Source organism: Pleurodeles waltl, chromosome 10, assembly GCF_031143425.1.
Source record: "Pleurodeles waltl isolate 20211129_DDA chromosome 10, aPleWal1.hap1.20221129, whole genome shotgun sequence".
Taxonomy (NCBI): Eukaryota; Metazoa; Chordata; class Amphibia; order Caudata; family Salamandridae; genus Pleurodeles; species Pleurodeles waltl.
Window position 1 is genome coordinate 943,559,419 of NC_090449.1, and position 18,883 is coordinate 943,578,301.

General features: G+C 42.8%; 1 protein-coding gene and 1 long non-coding RNA gene across 5 annotated transcripts in view; one reads left to right on the forward strand and one right to left on the reverse strand.

The window, feature by feature from the left end:
* Positions 1-18,883, reverse strand: part of DYNC1I1 (dynein cytoplasmic 1 intermediate chain 1) — a 1,447,115-nt gene that overhangs the window by 177,458 nt on the left and 1,250,774 nt on the right. For all 4 annotated transcript variants that reach the window (XM_069211741.1, XM_069211739.1, XM_069211740.1 and 1 more), the window contains one exon: positions 4,460-4,606. In XM_069211741.1, the coding sequence (XP_069067842.1) occupies positions 4,460-4,606 (147 nt within the window). The remainder of the gene's footprint in view (positions 1-4,459; positions 4,607-18,883) is intronic.
* The window catches only part of LOC138262053 (uncharacterized), a 92,306-nt gene that overhangs the window by 43,871 nt on the left and 29,552 nt on the right, over positions 1-18,883 (forward strand). The window lies entirely within an intron of this gene.

The following is an 18,883-nucleotide window of genomic DNA, read 5'->3' on the forward strand; positions in this document are numbered from 1 at the left end:
GCCTAAAGAAAGTGCTCCAAGTGGCAAGGGTTCACCGTCAGGAGCAAAATGAGATGGAGATCTTCAAAAATGCCCCCCTGGGGCCCGAGGTATCTTCATTCCAAGTCTGGCAAACTTTCACCTCTGTCAGTGGCGAAGTGCATGGGGCTCTTCCACCATGCTGGGATTCTTGCACCAGGGCGAGCCAGGGCCGGAGGCTGGCCCAGGGAAGAGTGGAGCCAGGGAGCACCACTGCACTTCCCCTGACAAAATGCGGCAGTGAGGGAGCACTGTCCTGCTCCCTTGAAGGGGAGGGGCACTAGACCCCATCCTCAGACCCCTCAAAGAAGCACAGTTGGGGGATGCTGTTGTGCCCCTGTGAAGATGGTAAAAGAGGCCCTGGACCCCAGCCCCCCACAAAGAAGCCAAATTGGGGGATGCTGTTGCGCCCGCCGAGAAGATGGTGAGTGGTGCCCTGCACCCAATCCTGGGGTCCCACAAAGAAGCACAGTCAGGGGACAACATCGTACAAAGATGGTTAGAGGGCCCTGGATCCCATCCTAGGGCCCCACAAAGAGGCCAAGTCAGGGGATGCTGTTGCACCCCCACGGAGATGGTGAGGGGGACTCCGGACCCCATCCTTGGCCCCAAAAGGAAGCAAAGTCAGAAGATGCTGTTGTGCTCCACCATGAAGAGGAAGAGGGGTGGTTAGACCCCATCCTGGTGCCCCCGGTAGCCAGAGAAGGAGAGGGAGTGCCACCACATTCCCCCATGCAGCCAGCTTGGCCATAGCACCTCAAACATCTGCAGGAGACAGACTTCAAGTAAAGAGCCGGCTGCCGCTGCAGCACATATAGGTGCTGGCCGAGCAGGGAGCTGGCAAGAGCAGCTGGGGGTTGTCTCCCAGAGCTGCTCTGCAAAAATGTGGAAGGCCGCGAGGTGTCCAGGTGGGACCAGACACACCTAAAAAAAACTAAACAAAGGAAACCACCATAGTGGGTCTCCCTAGAGCAGATGGAGAGCCACTCATTTTGTTATGCATGCTTCAGAGGGAGCGTCCCATAATGCCATTGGGATCCTGGCCCAAGTCCATGGGCAAAACCACTTGTTTAACATAATGGTGACCCCTAGTAGAGCAGAGTCACCAGCAAAATTATCTACACATGCAGGGGGAGCTGCAGGAGGAGCGCAGCCTCCCCCAACAAGTTATCAAATGTCCCTGCCCTCAGTTCCAAGGGGCTTGAAAATGATAACCCCTCAAGGGCTTCAATTTGTTTTGAAGCCAGTCCTATCTGTAACTTTTGTTTCAGTGTGGTGGGTCTGTGCTCTTTAGGGGTGAAGATTATGGTTTCAGGCCTTGTGGCCTAACTGATAAAAATGGATTGTTATAATGGTGAACACCCTCTAGGAGTCAAAAGCAATAATTACAAGTGATTTTACAAGAATAGAACCCTTTAGCACTGGTTAACACTGTAGCATTTATGCTAAATATGATTCAAAATGTATTTCTGCAGTGTTGTGGCCAATGATATGACTTGTGTAGGGTCTTATGAAAAGGCACTCTCTAAGGGTGAAAGATGGTATTACATAATGATTAACAACCAAGTTATGTCCTTTAAGGACTGTGTCAACTATGTATAATTTTTATGTTTAATGTTTCAATGTGGAATATGATGAACCATGGCAGACACCATTTAGGGGTGTGGGTAGACTACGTAGATCATGCTGAGGATAAGCCTAACACCGCAAATTATTCCAATCTGCATAGACATGTTCCTTATTGATGCTTATTTGAGTGATGAGACTGACAGCCACTGATCAAAGTAGATGTACTTTATTGCCAGTTTTAGGTGCTCTCAATCCAAGTTATGGTCAAATATTGCATTGGAATACAAGTGAATGTTCTGCCATGTGGGTTGTTGGTTTATATCTCCTTTTTGGAGAGACAAAAATGATTACGCAATGTCATCCAAAAGTAATTCCATCAGCTTGTGTATATTTGCAAATTGTTGCATAGTATGTGTGTGTAATAAATGTACTTTTACTTTATCAAAAGAAAAATCAGAGGCTGGACAATCATTTATTAAGTGTTAATCTTGTGTGCTTGTGAATGGTAATTACTAGCCCACACCACCTCCCTTGAGTAAGCCTTGGAGTGCTCAGCAACGCTACCCTATGAGAGTCAAGTGCTACAATGGAGTATTTGGTTCCCAGTTGTAGTCGAGCGCAGACCCATTACTTGTGCAGGTCACACAACTAATAACCCTCCCGCCAACAGATGGTGATAGCATTAGAAAGCTATTGTGGAGCCATAAATCAGTGCATTAATACATTTTCATCCATATTGCGCTGGGACTGAATCCAGATAGTTATTCCTTACTCATTGCAAAAGGCAATGCTATATCTGTTATGATGTTTAATCTTTGCTCTACACATGTCTATCTCATGATTACAAGCATGGTCCCACTGATAGTCACATCCAGAGAGAAGAACTGTGTGGCAGACACCAAACCTTGGAGATTCTATGTTCCCTTTCCTCCAGTGGATCTCATTGACAAATCACTAGGACATCTAATTATATTTAATCAGTCATTAAGTGCCATTTCCAAGCCCATCTACTGTTTGCAGATGTTCTTCAGAGTACAGTATTCCCCAGGGATGATTGAATGTCTTTAGGCTCAATGGGGTCTGTTTCACCATCAAGCATAGGCTGGCTGGTTTTGATGGTGAGTGTGGGTCAGTTACCCATACTCAGTTTCCAACCAGAAAACACCGGTATGTTGGTAAAGATCAGTGGGTAGTTTGGATTGTGCCCTATGCCCTGTGTGCAGCCACTTTCTACCAATGTCTTGCTCACAATCAAACATTAACTGAGTCTACATTGGCAATGTGCTTGAAAACACAATTAAACGTTCGTGAACTTACAATCATTTCTTCATGCACACTATGAGTGACCAAGTCAGTCCTCCAGGTTCCAGCTTACCACATGATCACAGGAGGAGGATGTGCCTTCTAGAGCTAAACTGCCATCCATCTTCAGATTGCCTTGCAGCAGCCGGCACATGGATCTTTACATTGACCCAAGTATGAGAGTAATGTAAACCTCACAGCAAACATCTTGCACACTCCTAAGCAGCACTGACTGTCTACTAAAACAGACTGCCCCTAGGTGTTCTTCAAACAGTCCCTCTAAGCAACTGGAAGGCTCAGAGAGCAGAATGAGCTAGACCCCAGACCTGTCTCAGCTCCTTGTAGGGATGGAGCACCACTCGCACACTGTAATGCATGGCAAGTATCACTTTTGAAGGTTAGCCACTGTTCAAGATCGCAAAGGGTCCAATTCACTGATATTGTCTTATTCATGGATTACACCTACAAGCAGAAAAGGTTGGACATCCATATATGAATGAAAAAAACAATTCACAAAAATAGGATATTTGGATGTCAATTAGTCAAGTTAAGAGCTGTGTGCGATAAGAGTAGATCTAACAAACTGTAGGTGGTATAGAAGAGTGCCATGAATATGTGTTGTGCACACTCACAAAGTTGTGCATTGTAGATGTACACAAACGGTTGACGGTAGCTTCTCACGTAAAATGCAGATTCACATTTACACCTAGACAAATTAAGTGGGCATTTTGTATGAGAAGGAGTGCTAACTGCTACCATATTCAGTGTGTTATTCAGAGGAAAGTGCTACATAAAAGGGAAAATATTTCTGTGTCCCCACAAGGGAAAATTATGTGAGATTTGAAATTCATGCAATAAATTTAAACCAGCTGGTTGTCCACGAAGCACAATCTGCTAGCTGTAAGGGTAGTTAAGCTTCAAAGGTTGCTAACATAATTTTCTAGGCCTGATGTTATTGTGTGTGTGTGTGGGGGAGCACATCAAAGAAAGGTTGGATATTTAAAACAGTTATTAAAAGTATTTTCTACTATGAGGGTTCTGACATTCTTTGTGAGTCAGACTCAAAAGGTATCAGTGGAAAAAACAGTCCATGACAAGCCAACTTGTGGTATTTCTATGTCATGGCTTCAATAGTTGTGTTCACTTTTTTATCAGTTCTGAGCTCTTGTTTTCATCTTGACTGAGTGTCTTTGCTGCTTCATTGAAAGGCCATCTGAAATTTGAGATGGTAGGCTGTTATGCCCTTGATTGATCCCATGATGTTGCCCTTTGCATCCTACAGTGCAGGCACCCTGCCACTCTGAAGGTCTACATCTGTTGAGGAGCATTTAGGACTGGTGGTCCACCAGATGGGTTAAGGCTCCTTTATGAGAACTTGGCATGATCCTGGACTTTTTTTTGTGGATGGCTTCTTATTCTTGGGACAGCTATGTATTCAGAAGATCAGAAGTTCAGTTGTGAAGCAATCAGGGCACTATGTTAATGATCTGGTCAATTTACATGCTTGCATTGTTAATACACCGTTTTCTTTCATTGTATATCTAGAAATGAGAAACATAGTTTGCCTTACAGTGTGGGCAGCAGCAGAAAGAGGGGTCCGTTGCACAGGCGTTCTTCTATGACTGCGATTATCCCAAATTACAATCTGGCCAGAGTAGGTCCCTCCAACAACGAGGTTTGGATGGAAGCGGGCAAAGCATGCTGACATCACAGATGACTGAAATAAAAGCAAAATAAGGAAAAAGTTACTGCTCCTCAAAAATCTAAATGTAAAAAGGACAGGTTACAGATATAACACCAATGATGGGATCCCAGAGGATAGGTACTTTGGGATAGCACACACGTTCTTAAAGATAGAAAATATATCACTATTAATAACACTTCCTTTCATATGCGTAAGTAAAGCTTTCTGTAATTGAATAAGACATTTTTGCGCGATATAAGTGCTAATACCATCTTTTTCTGGAAGTGAAGAAGCATATCAACTATCAAATTCAAAGAGCACTAAAATTATTCTAACTAAGAATGCTTTAATTTTTTACAAATTTCACATAGCTGCAAGAGTATGCAGGAATGAATAATCATTGCAATCAAATAAGACCTCCAGAATGTACCTGTTTTATTTGATAAGTTAAGGACCTTAGCATTAGGTTAATCATGAATGTATGTAAGGTTTGTAGGCGCTGCATTTTTATATGTACCTATAAATCTTGGCATCATGAGACAAAAAGTAAGTCTAATGTCGGCAGAAATGGGCTAGGATATTCTTGTCTTACATTCTGCATTCATTACTAGGGTGAAAAAGGAAAAACAATGATCTTGAGGTCTGAGCTGTCATTTCTTAGTTCCACACTGTAATAAAGAGTTTTTGAGAAATAGGCACCGAATGACAATGCAATGCAATCGTTAACTGGTATGTGGAGTCATTCCAACCTCTTTGGGTCATGCTGCTGTGCCACTATCAGGCTAATTTGTCCATGAGCCAAACTAATGGTTTATTGTAGGGGGTTTCCAAGGTTCCTTACTGGTCACTCCAGCACACACATAATCACAACGTTATCAATGTTATTTTTTCTGTTGTTTTTATTTCAGTAGGCCACCTTTATTTCAGTTTGTTACCAATAGCATTGGCATTTAGTTTTCAGAGTACTTTTTGTGGTCTAGTCTCATCTTACCGAGTAGAGGACCTCAGCACAGTCCATTTGGTGATTCTGGAATTGATTTTAAAGTCTGATCAATGTGGATAGAAATATATATGGGTTATCCTTTGGGGAATAACACCTTATATTTTCTGAATACGTCATCAGCTCTGGATGAGAAACCGAAGCACCTCTATGCCTGATGATTTGTGTTTAGAAGATTTTTTTGCTCTCTTAGTGGTTTTTCCATTTCCATTTTGTAACCTAATCATCAACTCCTACCCGTTCAATAGCATAAAGATGGTCCAAGGGTATCTAAGCACCTGACAAACGTTGTGCGCTGACAACTGTTTCAGCTTTTCACAAGCCCTCCCTCTTCATACATGTGAGAAAGTGGATTATTAGTTGTGGTGGATGGGAGTCCACCACAAGTAGTAATGGCACTATCTTGTAGGTCAAGTAAGGATTTCAGTAATTTAAACCTGAGTGTAAACCCTGGTACCTATGGCACAAAGAAGATTTACCTTTAAAAATGTATAAAGCATTTAGAAGTACCCAAACTGTTCAAAAGTCAAAAACTCAACACAATAAAAACGCTATCCAGTTTTTAATACTAGAGAATAATTTAATGAACAAAATGACACAAAATGACAAAAATCCTGCAAGGGGAGCCACAGGCATGAATTTTTAAAGTTTTAAATAATAATAGCATAAAAAAGTGTTAAGCACCAACCACAGTCACCTGATTGCTCTTGGTGGGGGATTAGGTGTGATTGAGGGCTGGTCGTGATAGAGCACAGGTCAAATTCAGAAACCAGGTTTGTCCAATATGGAAGTTTTACCTGCTCACTTTGTCTCTGAAGTAGAAGTCAAACATCCTTAGTGGGGTAAGGCAGCAGGCTGTAGTTGATAAGGGGTCCACAAAGCCAAACAGCTGTTGGACAAGATCCCGGTGGAGCTGTTGAAGCGTAAGGAAAGATAAGAGTGGGAGAAATTCAAAATTCCTTACCAGCCAGATTCTTTTGGTGCCTTTGCTCAGGGTAGGTTTGTATGCTCAGACATATTCTTTTTTGGAGCTTGGGTTTTTTAAAGTAGGGCAAGGCTGCAAGCTGTAGCCGAACAGGACCTCATGAGGCTTGACACTCTGTACGCACATTCTCAACATTCTGCTGAAATGGATTTGCTGCTGCAGAAAATCTCTGAGCAGAACCAACCTCAACCTTTGGCCCAGTGTCAACGCACCATCGTTGGATTGACTTGGCAGGTATGTCCTGGTCCTCCAGAGGTCTTTGGCGGGAAACATTTTTATGTCCCTAGTTTCTCATGATGTTAGGAGGAATGTACTTTGACGCAGCCACGTGTAACAAGACATCAGGATCAGCACTTGGAGGAGTCAAAACTCACTCTAGCAGAAGCTAGCAGTAGAGTCCAGGGTAAGCCCAGTTGAAACTGGTTAGCTGGATTTTGCAGGAAAAAGGATTTTAGTGGTTTGTTTTGTCTCTGTAGCTTAACAGGAATCAGCCAACTGACCCTTGGAATCCACTTCTTTGTCCTGTGTACACTTGAGAGTAAGTCTATTCTACCAGTTCTCCTCACAGGTCTCAACACCAGGTGCTGTTCTTCTTCTGGCTTCTACAGTCTTCTGAAGAGGGTTTCCAGGGGTGCCACATTTGTGCCTGGCACTAGCCTGTGCGTGGCAGTGACTTCTGGCCTCCCCTAACCAATAGCGAAAAGGATGTCAGGGGTAACCCTACCCAATTTGCAGCAGTTCATGTGTGCCCTACTGCAAACAATCCCACAGTGCCCTCTCTAGCTAAAACCAAGACAGCAGAACCTTTCTTCCATTATGCAGAATATCTGTGAGCACCCTAGAAGTGTGGCCATGAAAATTAGCAACCTCTCTTCTGCGGTCAATCCAAACTAGCCCTTGGGGCAGCTCCTCTCCCACTGGGATTGGTGCTTGCCTGACATGGAGTACAAAAGATGTTACTGAAGAGATTTCAGCTAACATTTGCCGGTGACAGGTAGGCCTCTTTGAAGTTAATCAAGTTACTGGGCACTGCCTAGATGGTCATCCTACCACAGGAACATAAAGCATCTCCACACCCAAGGCCTTTGTCACACCTCTGGGAGCAAGTTTACACTTCAGCAATTGTGCTATTCACCTGCCCTGTGACAGATGAATCTCATGCAATGGGCTTCTAGAGGCTTTAGGCAAGGAATAGGGAACTTTCTAAAATTACCTTTTCTAAAATATGTATTACAAACATAAATTTGCCAGTAAACTGGGCTTGCATTTAATATTTCAAAAGGTCCATACATTATTTTTTTAGCTGCTCTTAGCAGAGATAACATTATTAAATGTAATATTGTACCCCATAGCTTTTTGGGTCTTTTCAATGTAAGGGCATTGTTAGGCCTGATATTCTTGGTGCGGTTTCCCTTCACGTTTTGCTCTCTGACCTCCTGTTTTTATGACCCATTTTTTATGGCTTTTAGGATTCTGGGTAGTTTACCACTGCTGATCAGTGCTAAAGTGCAGGTACTCTGGACACTAAACATAGTAAAATTTTCTTATATATGTGCCGAGGGTGAGCCTGTAAATTAAATACTACTAGTGGGCCTGAAGCACTGATTATGTCACCCACTGCAGTAGCCTTTCAAACATGTCTTAGGCCTGCTACTGCAGAGCCCTTGTGCACAGATTTAAACTGCTGTTCCGACTTGGAAAGTGTACGACCCACTGATGAGGCCTCAAACCCAAGAATGATTCATGAACAAGATATTGCATATTACCTTATAAGGGCACTCAACATGAAGCCTCATGCCTCTATACTCTATAAGGTCACAGGATTGTTTGGTGTTGTATGACATTCTTAGAATGTACTGTTGTGGTAGTTTATCCCCTATATACTTATTCAACTTTCTACTCCCACTGTTAATACAACCTGAAATCCCTTAAGAAAGAAAGTACTTGTGGCTTAATATTATTTGAGAATGAGAGAAGTAATAGTGAAATTTCATGAATTTATTCTTGGATTGTATGTTCCCAGTGTAGTTTTGAATAATATGTAAGTATTCTACATCTGGATTGAAAGTTCTTCATTCATGTTCTTATTTTTTGCCAGACATTTCTGAAACGGTTTGATTCTTAATGCAAGCTCTGGTTTACAGAAACACTCATGGTTCTTCTTCTAAACAATGGGACCTCGAACTATATAGGTGGTTTTTTATGCAGCTGTTAAAACCTGTTCCATGGTTTTTGTAAAATTACAAAAAGTTTAACGGCCACAATGACCCCCCTCAAATAAAACACATATGGTTAGATTCACAAAAAGACGTACATTTATATCCACACATATACTCCTGTTCACTAGATTGTAAGAGTGACTTTTGGAAATTCACAGTCATACCCAACTGCATGAGGTGTTCCCTTAGTTTTCGACTCCCTTTATATTTTCAGAAGGAATGGTTGGCTCTGTGCCCCCAGCTTTTAATACTTACACCAGTATCTGAGTTTGGTCTTGAGGAAGGTGGGAACAAAAAGCATCACCAAAACGTGTGTCAACCAGTTTTTACACCCACCAAACGCTAAGCAGAAGTGCAGAAATGAGAGATTGGAGGAAACAAGAAAGTTTTTTGGGGTCATGTGTTTTTTAATGTGCAAATGAGTCTGTAGGTATGTATGATTTGATGAGTGAAGTGGGGCGAGGGTCACTGTCCTATTCTATATGAGATGTTATTAACTTTGCTTAATTACATTCAAAATATTATGTATTATATTGTAATTTTGAATTATGTTAAATAAGATAATTTTGTAATATTGATGATTTGAGTACAAAATAGAATCGTTAGTAAAATTAATTTGTAAGTTTTCTAATAAATAATGATGTTCCATATTTGCAAACAACTAAAAAGTTGATGTAGAATGAATACAGGTCGTGCGGGGATAGGGTTCCTTCATGTTGTCTGTTAGCCACACATATACTCCTGTTCACTCATTTATAAGTATGACGCTTAGGAATTCACACAAATTCCCAGCTAAACCAGCTGTAAAGATTACTCCATTGATGGTACGTGTGTTTATATATGTATTTAGTGAAGTTCATTACAGTAGTAAAGAGGAAGACACACACGCTATCACAAGCAGGATCAACTGCCACTTCTCCGCTCCCGTCTCCATCCCAGAACCATGCCAGCGATGATCTAGTGGAACGAGGAATGAGAACAAAAGACTACATGCTTCGTTTATGAGACGAACTACACTACATATCTTCCCCTTTTATAACCAAACAAAACTACCCTACAAGTATACCATTCTACAAATTACGAATTACTAATTCACAAATTTCTATAAATTATTAAATTGGACATGAATTAACACTATAATGCTTATAAACTTTTAACCAACAGTAATCTTCAAACCTTTTTGGTTTTACAATCTTCCCGCCTGATCAGCTTGTGCTAGTCTGTTTTCATTGGAACTAACCACATTCTAACACTCACTTAAACTTATCCTATTCTCACGTAAACTCATTCCATTCTCATCAATCTCCACTCACATACTATATCCTTTCCTAATACATATACATGGTATCGCATTCTCTGACTTACCCTTGCACATTGAGAACGTGTACATATGCCACACACTCCCATCACTCAATTTTGCTGAGTTATTGAACAATTCCTCCACTCTCAAGGGTGCAGAAAATCGGCCTTGGCATTTTCCCCCACGTTTACTACTTTTACCTCTTACCATGTCACCCACTCTCCTCTTTAGATCGTTGCTCTTATGTATCGAATCATAGTGTATCTTACACTTCCTCTGTGCCATTTCAATGTTCTCCCTCACTTCTTTTGGAGTCCATTCTACTCTCTTGGCATTTTTAAGCCAACCCACATTATGTTTGTACTTTGGTGTTCTTCCCCTCATAAGTTCAAATGGACTGGAACCTGTACTAAACCACACAGTCACTCCAAATGCCTACACAGTTTTCCATATCTCTCTTTCCCAAACTAAATGGTTACTACTAGCTAATATCTTTGAGCACTCAGTTAAACCTTTCTACTGCCCGTTACCTGAAGGATGATACACCGAAGTGGTTTGGTGCTTAATTCCATTTCTTCTCAAATACTCCTTCAAATCCATCAATGAGATCTGTGGTCCATTGTCAGAAATTATACTCTTGGGTAAACCCTCTCTCACAAAAACTGTTTTCAAAACCTAATAATACTAAATGAAGTAGCCTTCCGTACGATTTCTACCTCTGGCCATTTAGTAAAGTGGTCGACTAGTACACTAACAAAAAACTGTCTCTCTTCTTCACCAATGGGACCCATCACATCAATCCCAATTCTTTCCCATGCCATGTTGGGACAAGAAATTGAATTTAAAGGAGGTTGAAGTGTCACTTGTGTTATGTCAGCATTCTTACATAATATACACTCCCTAACTTTCCTTTCTACCTCTTTATCTAACCCAGGCCATCAATACAAATTCATCACTCTTGTTTTCCCAATTCTTAAATCGCAAACGTCCCTCATGGAATATTTCCAAAATTGTAGATCTTAAGATTGGACATAGAACCACAGTGTACCTGCAAATTAGAGAAAATCACTTTTTTTAGCCTCTTCTCCATTGAAAAACATTTTTCCCTAGTAAGCCCAGTAGTTCAGGGAGGTCCCAGCCCTTCACGACCCCCAAAGCTTCTGGGTACCCACATTCAGGCCACATGCAGTGGTTAGTCATGAGATACTGGAGACTCAGGGAGCCCTCTTCACATCATGCAAAAGGGTTGGGGGGGGGCAACATTTTCTTTTATGCCACTTCCAGAGAGAAACCCTTTCCCGACACTTCCGGAAAGTTTGATGGCATTCGGTTCCTCTTCCAACCCGGAAGAGAAGGTACACCCGTTTCAGAGTTAAAAAGTGTTGGAGAGGAGATAGTGAAACCCCATAAAGTTAGTGGATATTCAGAAACTCATAAGGTAACGACTGTTTCGAATCACCAACTTCCCACCCTTTGCAGGAAGTTTATTATTGTGTAATTATATACACAATGGTGTGCAATCACGCAGTGTTAAGACCATTTACACCTGCCAGGTGCCTTTCCTGTAAGGAACTGAGGTTTAGGGCCCGTTACGATCTTTATGAATCACAAACATGGTGCATCCTGTTAGGATTCCCTTGGTTTGTGGGGTATAGCTACCACTGATGAAGCAGGTGCAGGGCCGCTAAGACCCAGCAGCCCATTGACAATGGCGGCTCCTTCACAATGGCGATGGAGAGTGGCCCACCTGGCTAAACCAGGAGATGAAAGATAAAACGATATTTAGTTATCGTTTTAACTTTCATCTGCTGACTCAGCCAGCAGTGTGTTGGGGGTGGGGCAGGGCTGGGCACTGGGAGGTGGGAGGATGGAGAAGGGGAGAGTGCACTAAGTGCGCATGTGTGTTTGGCTGGCTGTTTGAGGCCGGCCAAACCCACATGCACACTTAGGTTTGTGTATACACAGCTGGGCTGGAGGAACAGCACAGACCCCAGGCTTGTGTCTGAGCGGCACTCCGAGCCGCTCAGACCAATCCTAATGCTGCTTACATGCTATGTTTAGCATGTAAGCAGTGCCAGGATTGCTGGGGAGCATGTGCTGGTGTCCAGCGAATGCTGGACACCAGCACAAGAAGACCAGAGGAGCAACACAGAGGGAGGTGGAGGCAGTGAGGACAGGAAAAATATATTTTTTTAATCATTATATATTTTTTTGGTATCCCCTGTCCCTCCACCCAGCCCCTTGAGATTTGCGGCAGCCGCCTCTGCCATTGAATCTGATAATTTCTGTGTTTTACTACCCCAATAGCAGTCAAAAGGGCCATTTTCCTTAATTGTACAAAGGCCAGTTGCATAATTGCTGCACTACTGCTTGGCATTCGTGCCAGTTTAATATCTAATGTAAAGTCATAAAAAGACACATACACACACACATTCGATTAGCAAAGACATAACCAAGCAGTGTACTAAAAGTTTCAAATACATTTCAGTTTTCAGATTATTGTCTTCTGATCATTTTTTTAAAAATAAAAATCAAAAAATATGCTAGAATTTGAAAAAGGAAACACATGTAGTTAATGTGATGTTGAATGTTAAGCTGTCATTATATGATGTTATATTACCAAAGTGCCTCCATGCTAATAATAGAAATTTCATGAACATACATTCCGTTTCCTTACATAAAACTAGTCATTTTCTTACATGAAATGCAATAAAATTAAGCTTGGTATTTGGTTTAATAGAAGCCTGGTGTATCTTTTAGGAACTATAATTAGAAGCATCCCTTAGGTCATGAGTCTATTATTCCACATATACATGTATGGCCGAATGTATGTGCTGAAACATGCGTTGACATTTAATTCAAGCCACAAGAACGAATAGAAATGAAATCCGAGCCACAACAATGAATGGGAATGAATTGAAGTTAAAAGAATTATATTGAAGAACTCAAGTTATAACCAAAATAACCAATATATTGAATTCAATGTACTCAAGGAATAATAGGGAACAATAAACACGAATACAATTATCCTACAATAATTATTGTGAATACATTTAGTGATGTAATAAGTTTAAAAGTTTTGTAAAAACCTAAAAGATTGTATTATTCGCCAAACAGATATTTAGCATATGAATTTATGATAATACTTGAAGTAAATGATTATGATGAGACGGGGATGGAATGGGGTAAGGGCATTTAATGAATGTGTGGTCTGTGAAGGTGTGTATGTGTAGAGAGTAGAGTGGATATGTTTTTAAATATAGATTGTAACAATCAGAGGAGCAAGATGGACACCTCGTAATTTGAGGCTGTTTGCCCTGCCCACCCCGAACACCGGCAGACTGCAGAGCACGGAGCGGCTGAGGGAAAGCCGCTCCCCTGGGTATCGTGCGTCCCCCCGGTCTTCCTCTCTAATCGGAACTACCGGGAGCCGAACGCCAGCAGGCTGCAGACCGCTGGGCGCGGAACGCAGAGCAGCTGATGGAAAGCCGCTCCCCTGGGTGTCGCGCGTCCCCCCGGCCTTCCTTCCTAATCGGAACCATCTTGAACCGAACGCTAGCAGGCTGCAGACCGTAGGGTGCGGAACGTGGAGCTGCTGAGGGAAAAACCGCTCCCCTGGGTATCGCGCCTTCTTTCCTAATCGGAACCACCCTGAATCACCAATGACGGAGGTAATCGGCGGAGTTGGCCTCGGGGGTCACGAGGATTGGACAGGGGCCAGCAGCAACGAAGCAATCATCAGCTGCATCGGGGGATTGAGCGAGCCCTCTCCCTGGTAGCCGGCTTCAGCACTACCTCCGCCTGGCTCTATCATCAAAAAAAGAACATAAACAAGTAAGAGGAGGAAACAAAGGGGGCCATAGCTGGACGTGTAGTGCCTAATAAAAACACCAGGCTCATTAATGGATGAAAAGAGTATAAGAAGTCATTTAGACATTTGAGGTAGCCTTAGAAGCGCATTAAATGGCTAAAGTGCTTGTTAAGAGGCCTGCAACTGGGAAAAAGCAGGACATCATGTATTTTTTTCACCATAACCTTTTTCCTTTTTTCGGTTGTTTTTGAAAAAGCAGCTGTGGGTGAATTATTCATGGCGGGGTGGGCTCCCCCCAGCGTTAATGCCTACTAAATGCTAAAACAAGTATTGTAGACAGTCGTAGCGGGGGAGCACTAATGATCCTTTCCACACAGCTAAGTACAGCTGGTCACCCTTGTACGCCTTATCAGATCGCGAAGTTGGTTGTAAAGGGGGTACTACAGACTCTGATAACAGTTACAGAAGGTCTCATAGAATTGATGAAAACCTTTCCTAATACCCTGAAAATTAATATGGCGCCGAAAGCTGGCCGGTACTCAGGCGATAAAGCCGAGGGGAACAAAACAATGCGGATAGGGAAGGACGAAGGAGATTCAACTGGGGCAGTCAGATGCCCTATCTCGACAGCGGCCAAATTGAGCAGGAAAAACACAAACAGCGCTGTTAAAGACCCTAAGAATGATGATGTTATTACTCCCCCTATGGAAGTTAGAGGAATAGGTAAAGCCCAGCCCACAATCATATCTTATCTTGCTGCAGAAGCACAAGAAAAGTACACTGAACATACCTTGCTCCCTCCAGAAAACAGTCAGTCTGAGATAAAGGTGGTACCCTTGGGAACCAATAGGGAGGGAGCTCCCGTCAAAATGAGGGTTTCACAGAGCGATATTCTGGACAGTGGTGTGGGGACAAAGGAGAAGAGGGACAGATCCCTTATCAGAGGAATTGGACACTCAGCACACCGGTCTGAGATCACAGTTGAGAGAGGAGCAGCCGGGGACTTGGACGATACAACCATTACAACCACTACAACCACTACACTAGGTACTGAGGGCTGGCAATACGTATCATCAAAATCGATGGCAGGAGATAAGGAAATTGAAAGGAGCCTAAAACACCCGGACTGGGCCAAAGATGGTGGGGATACATTTTATTCTGTAACAGAGGAATCTGACATCACCAGTAGCGAGCAGGATCTAAATGAAACCGGTAGTAGTATGTCCTCCGAGATGGGGACAAATCATCAAGTAAAGAACCTACAGTGCGGCAGCAGCAGAGACATTGTAGACATACAAAAGTGCGGACTAGCCCTAGTGAGGGCATCAAATCTTCCATGTTTGTTGACAGTAAGACACTCAAATGGGATTATTCAGGTATTAGACTAACAGATGTGCCTATTGTAAATGGTCAGCAAATAGCTAACAATAATTCGGAGGGAAATGCATGTGGTCTGGCGAGCAGCACATGTATTGCTAGTGGTGAATCTGGGATGCTGCAATCAATATATAATTCAATTAAAGAACTTCAAACAGAAGCAAGGATAGAAAGTCGCTGCGCAAGGGTCGCCACTAAGCGCCTTCAAGGAACAGTCCGTAAAGTTGCAAAATCATGTACCGAAATCGAAGCTAAGCTGAATACAATAGAGGAAAGGACAACAGTGGTTGAGGCTGATGTTGAGGCCCTAAGAGAACAATGTGTAACACAAGAGGGGCAACTGACTGATGTAATGTGGAAGTTAGAAGACCATGAGAATAGACAGAGAAGAAATAACTTGCGTTTTTTTGGCATTAATGAAGGGGTGGAAGGGACTGATATCCGGGCCTATATGATTAAGCTTCTCCGGGGGGCCTTTCCAGAACTGGTTAATTGGGACTGGGAAATCGAGATTCAGCATGCTCACAGGGTCCCGGTAACTCGACGAGAGGGAGGGCATTTAGCAGAACCCAAATACCCTAGAGTTGTCTAAGTCTTCTTTGGAAATGATCTGTTACAACAGGCCATATTTGATAAAGCACGTCCAAATGCTTCACGCAGTGTGGAAGGGATAACTTTCTTTACCCGACCAGATTTTTGCCATGCCACTGTTGAGCGAAGATGGCGTCTTCGACAGTTGATCAAACCATTTCAGGAGAAGGGAGGCGAGGCTTATCTGTTGGCCCCTGCCCGCTTAAAAACAGTGATGAATGGTAAAATAAGAGTATTTACATCAGAAGTTTAGGCAAAGGAGTATTTAATGGGGCTGAAGGATGTTCAAAAATGAGGGAGGAGTCTCCGGGTAATGTGATTTAGGGGGTGCACAAGCGAAACTAATATGGTAGTTCGGGGGTGGGTGTGCGGCACACACTTGCGCGACACCATCACTCAGGCCAGTGGTGGTCTGATTGCTCAATTGCGGGGGTGGCTGATAGGGAGAGGGAGGCCCCGACCAGACCAGGTGAGGGATGGAGTGGGGTGGGGGAGGGTTTCAGAGAACGGGAGGGAGGAGGGGCACGGGAGGAGGGTGGATGGGGGGAAAACAAAAAATGGGAAAGGAAGGGATAAAGATACTTGCAAGAGGTACAAGGGTAAGGGAGGAAACAGAGAATGGGAGAATATTCAAGATATTATTCAGTCAGGCAGAAGAGCAACTGAAGGGAGGAAAAAAAAAAGAATAGAAAATGACTAGACTTCGAATAGCATCAATTAACATTTGCAGATTAAATGATCCCCGAAAAAGGAGAAAAGTTACAGAAGGCTTAAAAACTCTTAGGGCTGATATCTACTGTCTACAGGAGACACATGTGGAATACAAGAATAGTAGAATTCTAGGGTCACTTGGTATGAGAATGATAGTCTGCTCAGAACAAGATGTTAAAACTAAAGGGGTGGCAATTGTGGATCGGAGTAATATACTAAAATTTGCCAGAGAGAAGGCCGACAGGAATGGAAGGTGGGCGATTGTAGAATGTCACTATGGGAATGGATGCTTTACTCTATGCTCTATATATGGGGTAGTCACTGATGACATGGTTGTAATGGTCTTCCTGGTAGTAGAGCTAGCAGGATGCCCCCCGTATATCCTCTGTGGGGATTTAAATTTTAATGGCACCTGGGATGGATTGCAGGATCTATTAGCACCCGTAGCTAAGACATATCAGGGGCACACGCCTCGAGTATTTAATGCAATGGTCGGTCTTCAGGAGGAGCTAGGATTGGTGGATGCCTGGGTAAAGCTATGCAAGCCAGATCCCGGATATACTTACTTTTCGGCCCCTCATGCGAAGCTGGCCCGGCTTGATTTCTTTTTTACATCCCCTGAGTTGTTAGCGCATGCTAGTATGGAACTATTTCCACGGTTTATGTCAGATCATAACCCATTAGTATTGGACTTGGATTTAGATGGTCTTGAGCATACGGTCAGGAGGTGGACCTTTGAAAGAGGGCTTCTTAAAGATCCTGAATATTGTGACCACATGAGAGGCTGGATATTTGAATTCTTGGAGATTAATCAGGGGTCAGCCCCGTTAGAAATGGGACACTTTAAAAGCAGGAGTACGTGGGGAAACCCTTAGCTTTAGCCTTAGGAAACAAAAAAGCACTCAAACTAAAATTAAGGGCTCACATATGAAGCTCAGAGAGGTAGAAAAGCAGTTGATTATAGCTATAGAAAGCGGGGAGGATATAAATAACATTCAGGAGCAGATTGCTAAAGCAAAAGCAGCAATAAATGAGGCTACAGCAAAAAGAATAGCAGAAAAATATTTGGCGCAATGCTCTGAAGTATACGAGTTTGGAGAAAGATCCGGGCACCTGCTGGCTGTAAGGGCATGCCATAAAATAGCAGCTGGGGTCATCAGAGAGATCAGGGATCAGCAAGGACAAATAGTAGTAGATGCGGATGGGATTAGGGAGGTGTTTCAGAGGTATTACACAGAGCTATACAACGCTACATCTACGTTTACAGAGGCAGAGATGTTGGAATTTCTAAGCCCTATCAAGATCAGTAAACTGACAGATGAAGATTATCTGTATTTGGAGTGACATATTGACAGTTCAGAACTAGACAAGGTATTAAGTGATCTCGCCACCAGGAAAGCCTCCGGTCCTGATGCGATCCCCCTAGAGTTTTAAAAAACTTTTAAAACACTACTGTTCCCTCTGATGATGGAGCTATTTACTCAGATGCAGAATGGTAGTAAACCCCGCCATCTTGGGATATGGCCAATATAGTGGTCTTTTTGAAGAAAAGGAAGGCTCCGCAGAACCCAGGCTCATACCGGCCAATCACATTGATTAATAGCGATGCTAAAATCTATTCAAAAATACTTGCCGCTCGATTATCTTTGGTGATCAAGAAATTGGTAATACCTAGACAACATGGGTTTGGCCTGGGTAGAGCCACTACCGAACATATCCGGAGAGTCATTACGCTCTTCGATGCTACAGAAGTTGCAGAGCAACCTATGGCAGTGGCATTGTTAGATGCGGAAAAAACGTTTGATCGGGTAAATTGGAAGTATCTGTGGCAGGTCATGGAAACTTATGGTTTTTGGAAGAAATTTATTCTAGCAATAAAAGCTATACATAGGTCACCGGGGGTAAGAATACAGCTAATGGGAGGGCAATCTGGGTGTATTCAAGTGGGACGGGGTACTAGACAGGGGAGTCCATGCTCCCCACTGTTGTTTGCTATCTATATAAATCCCCTGCTCAGACAGTTAGAAGGAATAATATGATACCGTCAGTATGTAGGTTTGGATGGGATACAAAAGTTTTAGCATATGCCGATGATATAGCCATTGTAACTTCTAACCCAGATCTAGCATTGAAGGAAATTGAAGAGGTGATGAGTAAATTTGGGATGTCTTCTTGTTATCTGTTAAATAGAGCAAAAACGCAACTGCTGATTAATCGATATGCGAGCACCCAGGATAACCGGAGGGTTGACCATGCAGTATATTTGGGTATTGACATTACCCCAAGAGTAGGAGAAACTGTTAACTTGAATCTGGA